The sequence below is a fragment of the Mobula birostris genome, chromosome 10 (genome assembly GCF_030028105.1).
Source record: "Mobula birostris isolate sMobBir1 chromosome 10, sMobBir1.hap1, whole genome shotgun sequence".
In the NCBI taxonomy this organism is placed as follows: Eukaryota; Metazoa; Chordata; class Chondrichthyes; order Myliobatiformes; family Myliobatidae; genus Mobula; species Mobula birostris.
The window spans coordinates 3,122,373-3,136,010 of NC_092379.1; the positions used below are offsets into that span (position 1 = coordinate 3,122,373).

Genomic DNA, 13,638 nt, shown 5'->3' on the forward strand with positions numbered 1-13,638 from the left:
CTATATATATATATATATATATATATATAGAAAGTTTATTGATATATACATATAAGCAATACATAATAAAAATAGATATTTCTTATTGTAATTCATAGTTTTTACTGTTATGCATTGTAATATACTGCTGCCACAAAACAACAAATTTCATGAGATGTGCCAGTGATATTAAACCCGATTCTGAGAAGTTTCCCTTTTCCTGGGCAAGGTACACTGACTCCTAAAAGGGTGCAATCATAGTGGCTGAACTAATTACTCAACCTAGCTTTGGCACCTCACTTATCCCTCCACCGTGACAGCAAAACATCCCAATACCTGATGTCAGGACATAATTGTGCATTACAGCACATTTATCTTCAACTAACTTGCATTAACACAAACAATTTGGGATCTGAGGACGGATGATAAATAAAATACTTTCCATCCAAAATGCTGTTCATGCCCCACGTTGTAAGAACTACTCTCATATTTTGAATTACCTCTGAACTTAATGGTAGTAAGTCATCAAACTAAATTTAAAATGATATTTCTGAAGGTCCAGAATCAGAATCAAATTTACTATCACTGGCACATGTCATGAAATTTGCTAATTTTACAGCAGCAGTACAAAGCAATACATAGTATAGAAAAAATGAATCACAGTATATATATTTATTTTAATTGATTAAATAGTTAAATAAGTAGTGCAGAAATAGAAATTTAAAAAGTAGTGAGGTAGTGTTCATGGGTCGAATGTCCATTCAGAAATCGAATGGCAGAGGGGAAGAAACTGTTCCTCAATCATTGAGTGTGTGCCTTGAAGCTCATGTACCTCCTTCTTGATGGTAGTAATGAGAAAAAGGCAGGTCTTGGTGATGGGAGTCCTTGAAAATGTCCTGGATACTACTGAGGCTAGTGCCCACGATGGAGCTGACTGAGCTTACAACTTTCTGCAGTTTACTTCAATCATCCACAGTACCACCCCCCGCCCAATACCAGACAGTGATGCAGCCAGTTAGAACACTCTCCATAGTACTTCTGTGGAAATTTGCGAGCGTCTTTGGTGATATTCAAATTCCTAATGAAATATAGCCGTTGGGGTACTTTCTTTGTAACAGCATCAATACATTAAGCCCAGGCTTTCAATTCAAAAGAAATATACAGACACAAACAGTACAAGTCGCCCTTGAAGTTAATCAACCATCCTATGTGACCATCCCTCATGCTCCATAACCATTTATCGGAACTTTTCTCAGACCTTGTTTCCCTAACTTGCAAACATAAAATTCTTTGTGAGTATACAATTCAACCAAACATCCAGAGCTCTCAGTAGTGGAAAATTCCCAAGAATCACAATACTCCAAATGTAAGGAAACCTTTCAGAAGCGTGAAATTAACAGTATTAACAGTAAACTCTTCAGAAAACTGACAGAAATATTATGAGCTGAATGGCATCCTATCTTCTACTATAAAGATGTCTTTATTAACTACAATAGAATAAGTGAAAGGTGATGGCATGTGTCCACAGGAAACTCTCGCAAGTGGAATTTCAGCTGACAAGGTGAAAGCGCTACGGAAGTCCAGCCACACTTTCACCTGTGAATCTGTTGGGAATGTGTTCAATGCCTGTGAACTATCGGATGATAAAAGGGAATTGGATGCTTCCTGCCTGTTTACATCAGTTTGCAAACTGCTGCTGATGATCAGTGCTGACTCAAAGGGAAGAAGCTGTTTTTCACAGTGCTATGAGGAGTGTGCCGGGAGCCACACTTCACACAGTGTGCATCTGATCTTTTTTTTGACCAGTAAAGATAATTAAGAAACACTAAGTGTCCAGACACTGCCAGCCTTAATATGAAGGCTTAACACACACAACAACAATCTGCAAATATACTGCAGAGCAACCTGGGTTAATTTAGTTTGATAGACTCCTGTTCCTGTGGTGCACAGTCTTGGCCTGTCTTCAAAATATACGTGTAATGAATAAATGTTTTATAAAGATTCTTTGAAAATATGCTGCTTGTATTCAGCATTTGCTTTTGAAATTGAGATCAAAGGATACCAATAAAGTGTTGATTCCAGCTTTAGAGTAATAGTAATATTAATCCTAACTAATTATTATTTCATTGCACCCTAACACATTTAAACCTTATTCATCCATTATCCCACTGTTTGAACCACACTGACTGAACAGTGCCTCAGGAAGGCAGTGTCCATCATTGAGGACCCCCACCACCCAGGACATGCTCTCTTCTCATTGTTACCATCAGGAAGGAGGTACAGGAGCCTGAAGGCATACTCTCAGCGATTCAGGAACAGTTTCTTCCCTGCTGCTATCCGATTTCTAAATGAACATTGAACACATTAACACGTTTTTTTTTTGATATTTATTATGGACTGCATTGTACTGCTGCTGCAAAGTTAATAAATTTCACGACATATGTTGGGATATTAAACTAATTCTGATTCTGTATCTGACTGCTGGTAGAAAAGACTCAACTTTACAATTCCCATTCTTGTTTTCAATCCTTCCGTTTCTCCCTCACTCTGTAATCTCCAGCCCTATTTCCCACCCTGATATCAGTGGTCCTAGCACAAGAAACCTGTGCAGCACGTTGTTCCTTGAGTATGTTCCACATTCAATACGATCATGACGCGTGGAATGTAGTGTAGTGGCTGGCATAACGCTATTACAGTGCCACCAACCCAGTTCCGTTGGTGCAGGTAAGGAGTTTGTACCACATGGATTTCCTCCGGGTGCTCCAGTTTCCTCCCACATTCCAAAGGCATATGGTTAATTGCTCACATTGGTGTTATTGGGCAATTTCTAACACTTCTGGATCTATAAATCCAAGGTATGAACAGTGCCAATCTCTGGACATGTAGATTCTAAAGCAATCAATAGTCTGATTTTGAAACTCCATTATATTGACAATAAACTGGACTGGTCAAAGAACACTGAGGCTGTCTACAAGAAGGGTCAGAGCCGTCTCTATTTCCTGAGGAGACTGAGGTCCTTTAACATCTGCCGGACGATGCTGAGGATGTTCTACGATTCTGTGGTGGCCAGTGCTATCATGTTTGCTGTCGTGTGCTGGGGCAGCAGGCTGAGGGTAGCAGACACCAACAGAATCAACAAACTCATTCGTAAGGCCAGTGATGTTGTGGGGATGGAACTGGACTCTCTGATGGTGTGTCTGAAAAGAGGATACTGGCCAAGTTGCATGCCATCTTGGACAATCTCTCCCACCCACTACATAATGTACTGGTTGGGCACAGGAGTACATTCAGCCAGAGACTCATTCCACCGAGATGCAACACAGAGCGTCATAGGAAGTCATTCCTGCCTGTGGCCATCAAACTTTACAACTCCTCCCTTGGAGGGTCAGACACTCTGAGCCAACAGGCTGGTCCTGGACTTATTTCATAATTTACATATTACTATTTAACTATTTATGGTTTTATTACTATTTATTATTTATGGTGCAACTGTAATGAAAACCAATTTCCCCCGGGATCAATGAAGTATGACTATGACTATGACTATACTTTCTCCAAAGGTTAAGTACATCTGTAAAGAAAGGAAATTTTTCCCACTAAAGAGAAAAAAGGGAAATATACACAATTGAGGTAGAATGTCAATTATGCCAAAACTACAAGTTTTATCTTCGGATGCAGAATCAATCCAGGCTACAGCTACTACCAGCTGAGCAAAGAGCAAACCTGGCACTAGAGCAGACGTTGCATCTGTTCAACTATCAGCAAAGATAAGAGGCTACGTGGTAGAAACAGCCTGAGGGGATTGGTTGGGAGGTCAGAAATACAAAAGCAGTGAGCTGTCCTGTTCTCACAGTTTGCCTCATGAAAGGTGGTTCTTCACCTGACTCAATTCTTAACCATTACAAGGTAAAATAATAACAGTACTCAATTCCCAACACACCATCACCCTTCATCCACTGCTACCAAAAGCAATTAAAGATTTCCTACCTTATTTCCAGCTTCATCTGTTGAATTACTACCTGCAAGGGGGTGGTCATTATTTTGGGGGGGGGGGGGAGAGGAAGGAAGAGAAAGGGGAAACGATTTTTAATAATTCACAATCCTTAACAATTAGGTGTTTGAAAATTACATTGAAAACCTATTTACAGTACTATGCAAAAGTTTATACAGACATATATATGTAAAACTAGGGTGCCTAAGACTCTTGCACAATACTGCACTTGTCAACGTGGAGCGGAGCGTGAGTTTTGTGATTCTGGTGGGAGGAAAGGATGTTGAGAATGATGAGGGTGGAGGTTTGCCAGTGGGGTGTGGGGCAGCTGGCAGAGAATGAGTGTCAGAGGCTGGGGGTGGTGCAGGTGCAGACACACCCAGCCCTGAGATACTAGTCAAGGTAATTTGATTCCAACTGGTTTATTATTCATTACAGAGCGTCTCCCGCTCCCTCTCCTCACATTTCCCCTTGTCCCAACCATGATTCTCCTCTCCCTGCTTCCTTCACAATCTCAGTCCACTATAAGGAAAGTCATATCAGAATCAGATTCATCATCACTCACATTTGTTATGAAATTTGTATGTGTATATAAAATTTATACTTAAAAACACACATATACTTAAAAGACTTTTGCACAGTACTGTACCAGATGCAGTATTTTTGATTTAATATCCATGAGTAATGAAATTCATCGACATGCTTTAGCTAAAAGAATCTAATGATGTTCTTTCTGAGAATCTAATAAATTTCTTTCTGAAGCAATTGCATTCGGCATCCTCCTTTACACGTTCCAAATCAAAATGGTGTTCAATGGATTTTTAAACTCTTGGCATCAGCTGGAATTCCAGTTTTATTCTGCACTTGTCTTTCTCTCACTAGTCTGCCCATTAAAGAGATTCAAAGAGACTCACAGCACAAGAAGCAGCCCAACATATCCCTTCCAGACAAAATTTGAGCTTTCTAGGTAACTCCCAACTCTCAGCATATTGCCTTGTAGGTTACTGCTCTTCTAGGTAATTTTTACATATAATGAGAGGGAAAGGATTTTCCCCCAGCTCATCTCTAATCCTTCCCAATTCACATACCTAAGAAATGCAGTTATCAAGCTCGCTCCCAAGTGAAAAATGCTCCTCCTGAACATCCAGTCAAGGCAGCACACACTGAATGCTAAAGGAACTCAGCAAGTTAGGCAGAAAATATGGAAATGAATGAAGAGTCAATGTTTCGGGCCACGATCCTTCTTCAGAACTGGAAAGGAAAAGGGAAGACACCAGAATAAAAAGGTGGGGGGAGGGGAGGGAGGGAAGACAGACCAGAAGGTGACAGACAAAGTCAGGTGGGTGGGGAAGGTAAAGGGCTGGAGGAGAAGGTATCTGATAAGAGAGGAGAGTGGATCATTTCTAGAAATGGAAAGAGGAAGACACCAAGGGGGAGATGATAGGCAGGTGAAAAGAGGCAAGAAGCCAGAGAGGAGAATAGAGAGGGAAGGGGAGGGAAACTTTTTTTTAAATCAGAAGGGTAAATCAATTTCATGCCATCAGGTTGAAGGCTACCCAGATGGAATATAAAGTGTTGCTCCTCCACCCTGAGTGTGGTCTCATCTTGGCAGAAGATAGATAGGTATTTTATTGATCTCAAAGGAAATTACAGTGTCACAGTAGCATTACAGGTACACAGATATTAAAAGAAAATTTGAAAGAATAAAAAATTAGGGAGTGTGGCGGAAGCCATTTTGAATTTTTTGTTTTTCGTGGGAGTTAAGAGAGGCGGGACTGCGCAGGCATGTGATGTCGGGCAGTGAAGCGCGGAAGATTTAAAAGGAACAGAGCCTTATACAGCAGGCAGCGTCGTTTTGTGGGCTGCGGAGTGAGCCAGGAGCAGAGTGAAGGCTTAAGGGCTTTGGCTCAACGAGCTTAGGCAGAAATGGGCGAGGTGACGAAGGTTTGGCTTTCAATTTTTCCTGCTATTCAAGGAAAGGGGGGAAGCATGAGTGTGAGGGCAGCTTGCTGTTCTCGGTGTCGGATGTGGGGGGTTCTGGAGTCTCCCAGACTCCCGGACGTTCACATCTGCGCCAGGTGCGCCAAGCTGCAGCTCCTAAAGGACGTGAAGGAACTGGAGCTGCAGCTCAATGACCTTCATCTGGTCAGGGAGAGTGAGGAGTTGATAGAGAGGAGTTACAGGCAGGTGGTCACACTGGGGTCACGGGAGGCAGACCAGTGGGTCGTGGTTAGGAGGGGGAAGGGGAATGGTCAGGTAATACAGAGTACCCCAGTGGCTGTACCCCTTGACAATAAGTACTCCTGTTTGAGTACTGTTGCTGGGGGGGGGGGGGGGGGCGGACAGCTTACCTGGGGGAAGCGACAGTGGCCATGCCTCCGGCACAGAGTCCAGCCCTGTAGCTCAGAAGGGTAGGGAAAGGAAGAGGAGGGCAGTAGTAATAGGGGACTCGATAGTTAGGGGTCAGATAGGCGATTCTGTGGACGCAGTCAAGAGACCCAGATGGTAGTTTGCCTCCCTGGTGCCAGGGTCCGGGATGTTTCTGATCGCGTCCAAGATATCCTAAAGTGGGAGGGTGAGGAGCCAGAGGTCGTGGTACATATAGGTACCAATGACATAGGTAGGAAAAGGGAAGAGGTCCTGAAAGGAGAATATAGGGAGTTAGGAAGGGAGTTGAGAAGAAGGACCGCAAAGTTAGTAATCCCAGGATTACTGCCTGTGCCATGTGACAGTGCGAGTAGGAATGGAATGAGGTGGAGGATAAATGTGTGGCTGAGGGATTGGAGCAGGGGGCAGGGATTCAAGTTTTTGGATCATTGGGACCTCTTTTGGAGCAGGTGTGACCTGTACAAAAAGGACGAGTTGTACTTGAATCCTAGGGGGACCAATATCCTGGCGGGGAGATTTGCGAAGGTTACTGAGGAGACTTTAAACTAGAATGGTTGGGGGGTGGGAATCAAATTGAAGAGACTAGGAGAGAGGAGGTTAGTTCACAAATAGAGAAAGCTAGTAGACAGCATGTGAGGGAGGATAGGCAGGGGACAGAGAACGGGAGTACTCAGATCGAAGATGTAGGGGAGAAGGAAGAAAAAGATAACAAAGTTGTTTGCTCCATTAGGAATAAACGGAGAGTGAGAGGTGGAGAGTTTCTTAAATGCATCTATTTTAATGTTAGGAGCATTGTAAGAAAGGTGGATGAGCTTAGAGCATGGATTGATACCTGGAAATATGATGTTGTAGCTATTAGTGAAACATGGTTGCAGGAGGGGTGTGATTGGCAACTAAATATTCCTGGATTTCGTTGCTTCAGGTATGATAGAATCGGAGGGGCAAGAGGGGGAGGTGTTGCATTGCTTGTCAGAGAAAATATAACAGCGGTGCTTTGGCGGGATAGATTAGAGGACGTGTCTAGGGAGGCTACTTGGGTGGAATTGAGGAATGGGAAAGATGTAGTGACGCTTATAGGGGTGTATTATAGACCACCTAATGGGGAGCGAGAATTGGAGGAGCAAATTTGTAAGGTGATAGCAGATATTTGTAGTAAACACAAGGTGGTGGTTGTGGAAGATTTTAATTTTCCACACATTGACTGGGAAGCCCATTCTGTAAAAGGGCTCGATGGTCTGGAGTTTGTAAAATGTGTGCAAGATAGTTTTTTGCAGCAATACATAGAGGTACTAACTAGAGAAGGGGCAGTGTTGGATCTCCTGTTAGGGAATGAGATAGGGCAGGTGATGGAGGTAGGTGTTGGGGAGGTCCAGTGATCACAATACCATTAGTTTCAATATAATTATGGAGAAGGATAGGACTGGACCCATGGTTGAGATTCTTGATTGGAGAAAGGCTAACTTTGAGGAGATGCGAAAGGATTTAGAAGGAGTGGATCGGGACAATTTGTTTTATGGGAAGGATGTAATAGAGAAATGGAGGTCATTTCAAGGTGAAATTTTGAGGGTACAGGATCTTTACGTTCCTGTTAGGTTGAAAGGAAAGGTTAAAAGTTTGAGAGGGCCATGGTTTTCAAGGGATATTGGAAACTTGGTTCAGAAAAAGAGAGGGATCTACAATAAATACAGGCAGCTTGGAGTAAATGAGGTGCTCAAGGAATATAAAGAATGTAAAAAGAATCTTTTTTACAAAAAAAATTTCTTTTTCATCAGCATATATAAGTTTTTTTCCTTCAGCTTTATTAATTATATATATACTAATTTGTGGGACTTCTGTATTTTATAGCTGTAGAAGATTATATATCAATAAAAAGATTTTAAAAATGAATTGAAATGAAAAGAATCTTAAGAAAGAAATTAGAAAAGCTAAAAGAAGATATGAGGTTGCTTTGGCAAGTAAGGTGAAAATAAATCCAAAGGGTTTCTACCGTTATATTAATAGCAAAAGGATAGTGAGGGATAAAATTGGTCCCTTAGAGAATCAGAGTGGACAGCTATGTGTGGAGCCGAAAGAGATGGGGGAGATTTTGAACAATTTCTTTTCTTCGGTATTCACTAAGGAGAAGGATATTGAATTGTGTAAGGTAAGGGAAACAAGTAGGGTAGTTATGAAAACTGTGATGATTAAAGAAGAGGATATACTGGTGCTTTTAAGGAATATAAAAGTGGATAAGTCTCCGGGTCCGGACAGGATATTCCCTAGGACCTTGAGAGAAGTTAAGTGTGGAAATAGCAGGGCCTCTGACAAAAATATTTCAAATGTCATTAGAAATGGGGATGGTGCCGGAGGATTAGCGTATTGCTCGTGTTGTTCCATTGTTTAAAAAGGGTTCTAAGAGTAAACTTAGCAATTATCGGCCTGTGAGTTTGACGTCAGTGGTGGGTAAATTGACGGAAAGTATTCTTAGAGATGGTATATATAATCATCTGGATAGACAGGGTCTGATTAGGAACAGTCAAGATGGATTTGTGCGTGGAAGGTCATGTTTGACAAATCTTATTGAATTTTTTGATGAGGTTACTAGGAAAGTTGATGAGGGTAAAGCGATGGATGTTGTCTATATGGACTTCAGTAAGGCCTCTGACAAGGTTCCACATGGAAGGTTAGTTAGAAAGGTTCAATCGTTAGGCATTAATATCGAAGTAGTGAAATGGATTCAGCAGTGGCTGGATGGGAGACGCCAGAGAGTAGTGGTGGATAACTGTGTGTCAGATTGGAGGACGGTGTCTAGTGGTGTGCCTCAGGAATCTGTACTGGGTCCAATGTTGCTTGTCATATATATTAATGATCTGGATGATGGGGTGGTAAATTGGATTAGTAAGTATGCAGATGATACTAACATAGGTGGAGGTGTGGATAATGAAGTAGGTTTTCAAAGCTTGCAGGGAGATTAAGACCACTTAGAAAGGTGGGCTGAAAGATGGCAGATGGAGTTTAATGCTGATAAATGTGAGGTGCTACATTTTGGTAGGACTAATCAAAATAGGACATACATGGTAAATGGTAGGGCATTGAAGAATGCAGTAGAACAGAAGGATCTGGGAGTGATGCTGTATAGTTCCCTGAAGATGGAATCTCATGTGGATAGGGTGGTGAAGAGATCTTTTGGTATGCTGGCCTTTATTAATCAGAGCATTGAGTATAGGAGTTGGGATGTAATGTTGAAATTGTATAAAGCATTGGTAAGGCCAAATTTGGAGTATTGTGTACAGTTTTGGTCACCGAATTATAGGAAAGATGTCAATAAAATTGAGAGAGTACAGAGGAGATTTACTAGAATGTTGCCTGGGTTTCATCTCCTAAGTTACAGAGAAAGGTTGAACAAGTTGGGTCTTTATTCTTCGGAGCATAGAAGGTTGAGGGGGGACTTGATAGAGGTATTTAAAATTATGAGGGGGACAGATAGAGTTGACATGGATAGGCTTTTTCCATTGAGAGTGAGGGAGATTCAAACAAGAGGACATGAGTTGAGAGTTAAAGGGCAAAAGTTTAGGGGTAACATGAGGGGGAATTTCTTTACCCAGAGAGTGGTAGCTGTGTGGAACGAGCTTCCAGCAGAAGTGGTTGAGGCAGGTTCGATGTTGTCATTTAAAGTTAAATTGGATAGATATATGGACAGGCAAGGAATGGAAGGTTATGGGCTGAGTACAGGTCGGTGGCACTAGGTGAGAGTAAGAGTTCGGCACAGACTAGAAGGGCCAAGATGGCCTGTTTCCGTGCTGTAATTGTTATATGGTTATTAGGTTAAAATAAGTTACCACAAACAGTCTAACAGGAAAGCGCTATCACTTCCCTGTCTTTGTTGACTCATTATAGAGCCTAATGGTAGAGGGTAAGAATGACTTCATATAGCGCTCTTTGGAGCAGCATAGTTGTTGTAGTCTATTATTGAAAGTGCTCCTTTGTTCAGCCAAGGAGGTTTGTAGAGGGTGAGAAACATTGTCCAGAATTGCCAGGATTTTCCGTAGGGTCCTTTGTTCTACCACAGCTTCCAGTGTGTCCAGTTTGACTCCCATAACAGAGCCAGCTTTTCAGGATGCAATGGACAGTCAAGGCCTCTCAATTTTATAACTAAATTCCCTTCAGTCTACCCTCGTCACTCCCTCCTCATAACCACACTAATTTGTCATCATCCACAAGGATAGGGCATCAACTTCTATGGATGACAAAAAAATGCAGACACCATAAGATGTCTCAACTTGGTACCCAATATACCAACAAATAACAGAAGTATGCCCTACAACGCTTAAGAAGCAGTAACAAGCATATTAAATGTTTAAATATATGAAAATATATATTATCTAACAAATCACTTTCATTGAGTCCTGACAAAGGGTCTCGGCCTGAAACGTCGACTGTACCTCTTCCTAGAGATGCTGCCTGGCCTGCTGCGTTCACCAGCAACTTTGATGTGTGTTCATTGACCATATTGTAATTTACAAAGAGTGACGAATTTGAAATCACTAGGTACATCTGTGTAAATGGAAAACATTCTCCATCAGAAAAGCATGGAGCAGGAAGCCACTTGACAAAACTGCCCTGGAAATTGATTGCGGTATTTATTATAAAAAATGATTGGTTCAATGTGTAGTTATACAGATATATTTGTTCAAAACGTTTTCACGGCCAGGGGCTGACCTTGTAATTATGCAGATCTGTGGATTACAACTAAGCAGACAAAGTGGTGATGAGTCCAGCAATTAACAATACTTGGTAATGATCTGGATGAATCAGAATCTGCTTTATTACCACAAGCCACTTTATTAGGTACAACTGTTTGTTAATGCAAGTATATAATCAGTGAATCATGAGTCAGCAACTCCATGCATAAGCGCATTCAGACATGATCAAGAGATTCAGTTGTTGTTCAGAGCAAATATAAGAATGGGGAAGAAATGTGAACTAAGTGATTTTGACCGTAGAATCACTGTTGGTGCTAGATGGGGTAGCTTGAGTATCTTAGAGACTGCTTAGAAACAAAAAACATCCAGTGGGCAGCAGTTTTGTGGGTGAAAATTCCTTGTTAATGGAAGTGGTCAGAGGAGAATGGCCAGACTGGTTCAAACTGCCAGGAAGGCAACAGTAAGTTAAGTAACCACATGTTACAACAGTGGTGTGCAAAACAGCAACTCTGAATACACAACCCATCAAGTCTTTAGTAGATGGGCTACAGCAACAGAAGAACATGACCATACACTCAGTGGCCACTTTATTAGGTACAGGAGGTACCTAATAAAGTAGCTATTGAGCGTATGTTGTTAAATTTGTTGTTTTGGGGCCGTAGTATAGCACAATACATACAAATTACTATAAATTACAGTAAGAATATATAAAAACAAATAGAGAATGGAAAAAGAGAGCAAAACAGTGCGGTAGTGTTCATGGGTTCAATATCCATTCAGAAATCTGATGATGGAGTGCAAGAAGCTGTTCCTAAATCATTGAGTGTGTGTCTTCAGACTCCTGCACCTCCTTCCTGATGGTAGTAATGAGAAGAGGGCATGTTCCAGATGGTGAGGGCACTTAATGATGATGCCCACTTCTTGAGGCATCGCCTTTTGAAGACAACTCACTGGAGTATTTTTTCCAGTCTTGTGCTTTGCGCCCCCATACCAGATGGTGATACAGTTAGAATGCCTTCCATGGTACATCTGTAAAAAATTGCTAAAGTGTTTGGTGACATACCAAAACTGGTGCGCCTTCTTCCTATCAGTGTGTTGGGTCCAGGAAAGATCTTCTGAGATGTTGACACCCAGGAACTTGAAGCTACTTACCCTTTTCATAGCTGACTCCTCGATGAAGACTGCTGTGTGTTCTGTCTTTCCCCTTCCTGAAGTCCACAATGAACTCCTTGGTCCTAATGATGTTGAATGTAAGGTTATTGTTGCGACATGACTCAACTAGCCAATCTATTTCATTCCTAAATGCCTCCTTGTTACCATAAGAAATAGGAGAAGAATATGCCCAATGACTTGGCTTCCAGAGCCATCTGTGGCAATGAGTTCAACAGATCCACCACACTTTGGCTAAAGAAATTCCTCTTCATCTCTGTTATAAATATGTCCTATTCCGAAGCTGTTCCCTCTGGTCCTAGACTCTCCCACTATTAGACACATCCTCTCCACATCCATTTTAGCTAGGCATCCGAGATTCTGCCAACAGTGGATTTATAGATGGCATTTCACTTGCACCTATCCACTAAGTCACGAGTGTGCAGAAAGCAAAACATTGAGCTAAGAACACACCCTGGAGATGCACCTTTGCATGTATTCTTGAGGTACACCTTTGAGGATGATGTGGACATCCTTGCAGATCCTATTGAAATTCTAAAGTTCAGTGGTAAGGAGCATACATCATAAATCCGTAACTTTGCTGTTTAAATCTATAAATTAGAAGGACCTCCAAAATCTTCAAGGAAGTAGATAATTTTTTAGCGCAGTACACTGAAGAGGAATTCAAGCAGTACTGGAGAAATTAATAACATTATATGTTCATAAATCCCAGAGTACAATAATGCCTACTTATAGATTATAGAACAGTAGCTACAGATTTGGGCAGGTGTTGCAAATGTAACCCTATTATTTAAAAACTGAGGGAGAGAACAAAAAGAAATCTACACACCTAACAGTGGCTTACAGTACATTATCATGAGTGATATTACTGACATTAGTAGTGGAAGCAATGCACGGGAGTCTATCATAACAAATGCAATAAAGTGATTCTTAAAATACATGCTTCATCAATAACTTATCATCATAACTCTGGCCTCACCCTATCAGAAATTTTCCAATTGTTCTATCTATCCACTACTCACCGTGCCCCCCCTGCCCCCATAGCGAGATATCAATGTTGAAATTTACCAGTGCCTCAGTCCACCAGCACAGCCTTGGACAACTAAAAATTAGGGTTCTTGAATATCAAACTCTGCACAAAGTTCATGTTTTACTGTACAGCAGTAATCCATGCTCTTTTATATATTTTATTACTTTGGCTACCTGAAGAGTCGGAAAATACCAATACTGGCACGACTGCCTTTGCAAAATCTTCTGGAACCACCAGAATAAGCAAATCAATGTTAGCCAACATCGCCAGAACTTTGTTTTGGACAGACTCCTTCATTGAGATGCCTGATACCAACACTATCTCGGTCGTGAATAAACATTCTTGGCAAAAATGCAATATGCCTACCATCTGCTGTGAACCCATGACCACTCAAAATT

General features: G+C 41.4%; 1 protein-coding gene across 1 annotated transcript in view; it reads right to left on the minus strand.

Moving 5' to 3' along the window:
- The window catches only part of timm50 (translocase of inner mitochondrial membrane 50 homolog (S. cerevisiae)), a 160,178-nt gene that overhangs the window by 123,891 nt on the left and 22,649 nt on the right, over nucleotides 1–13,638 (minus strand). The window contains exon 2 of the mRNA XM_072271144.1: nucleotides 3,967–3,998. Within this exon, the coding sequence (XP_072127245.1) occupies nucleotides 3,967–3,998 (32 nt within the window). The remainder of the gene's footprint in view (nucleotides 1–3,966; nucleotides 3,999–13,638) is intronic.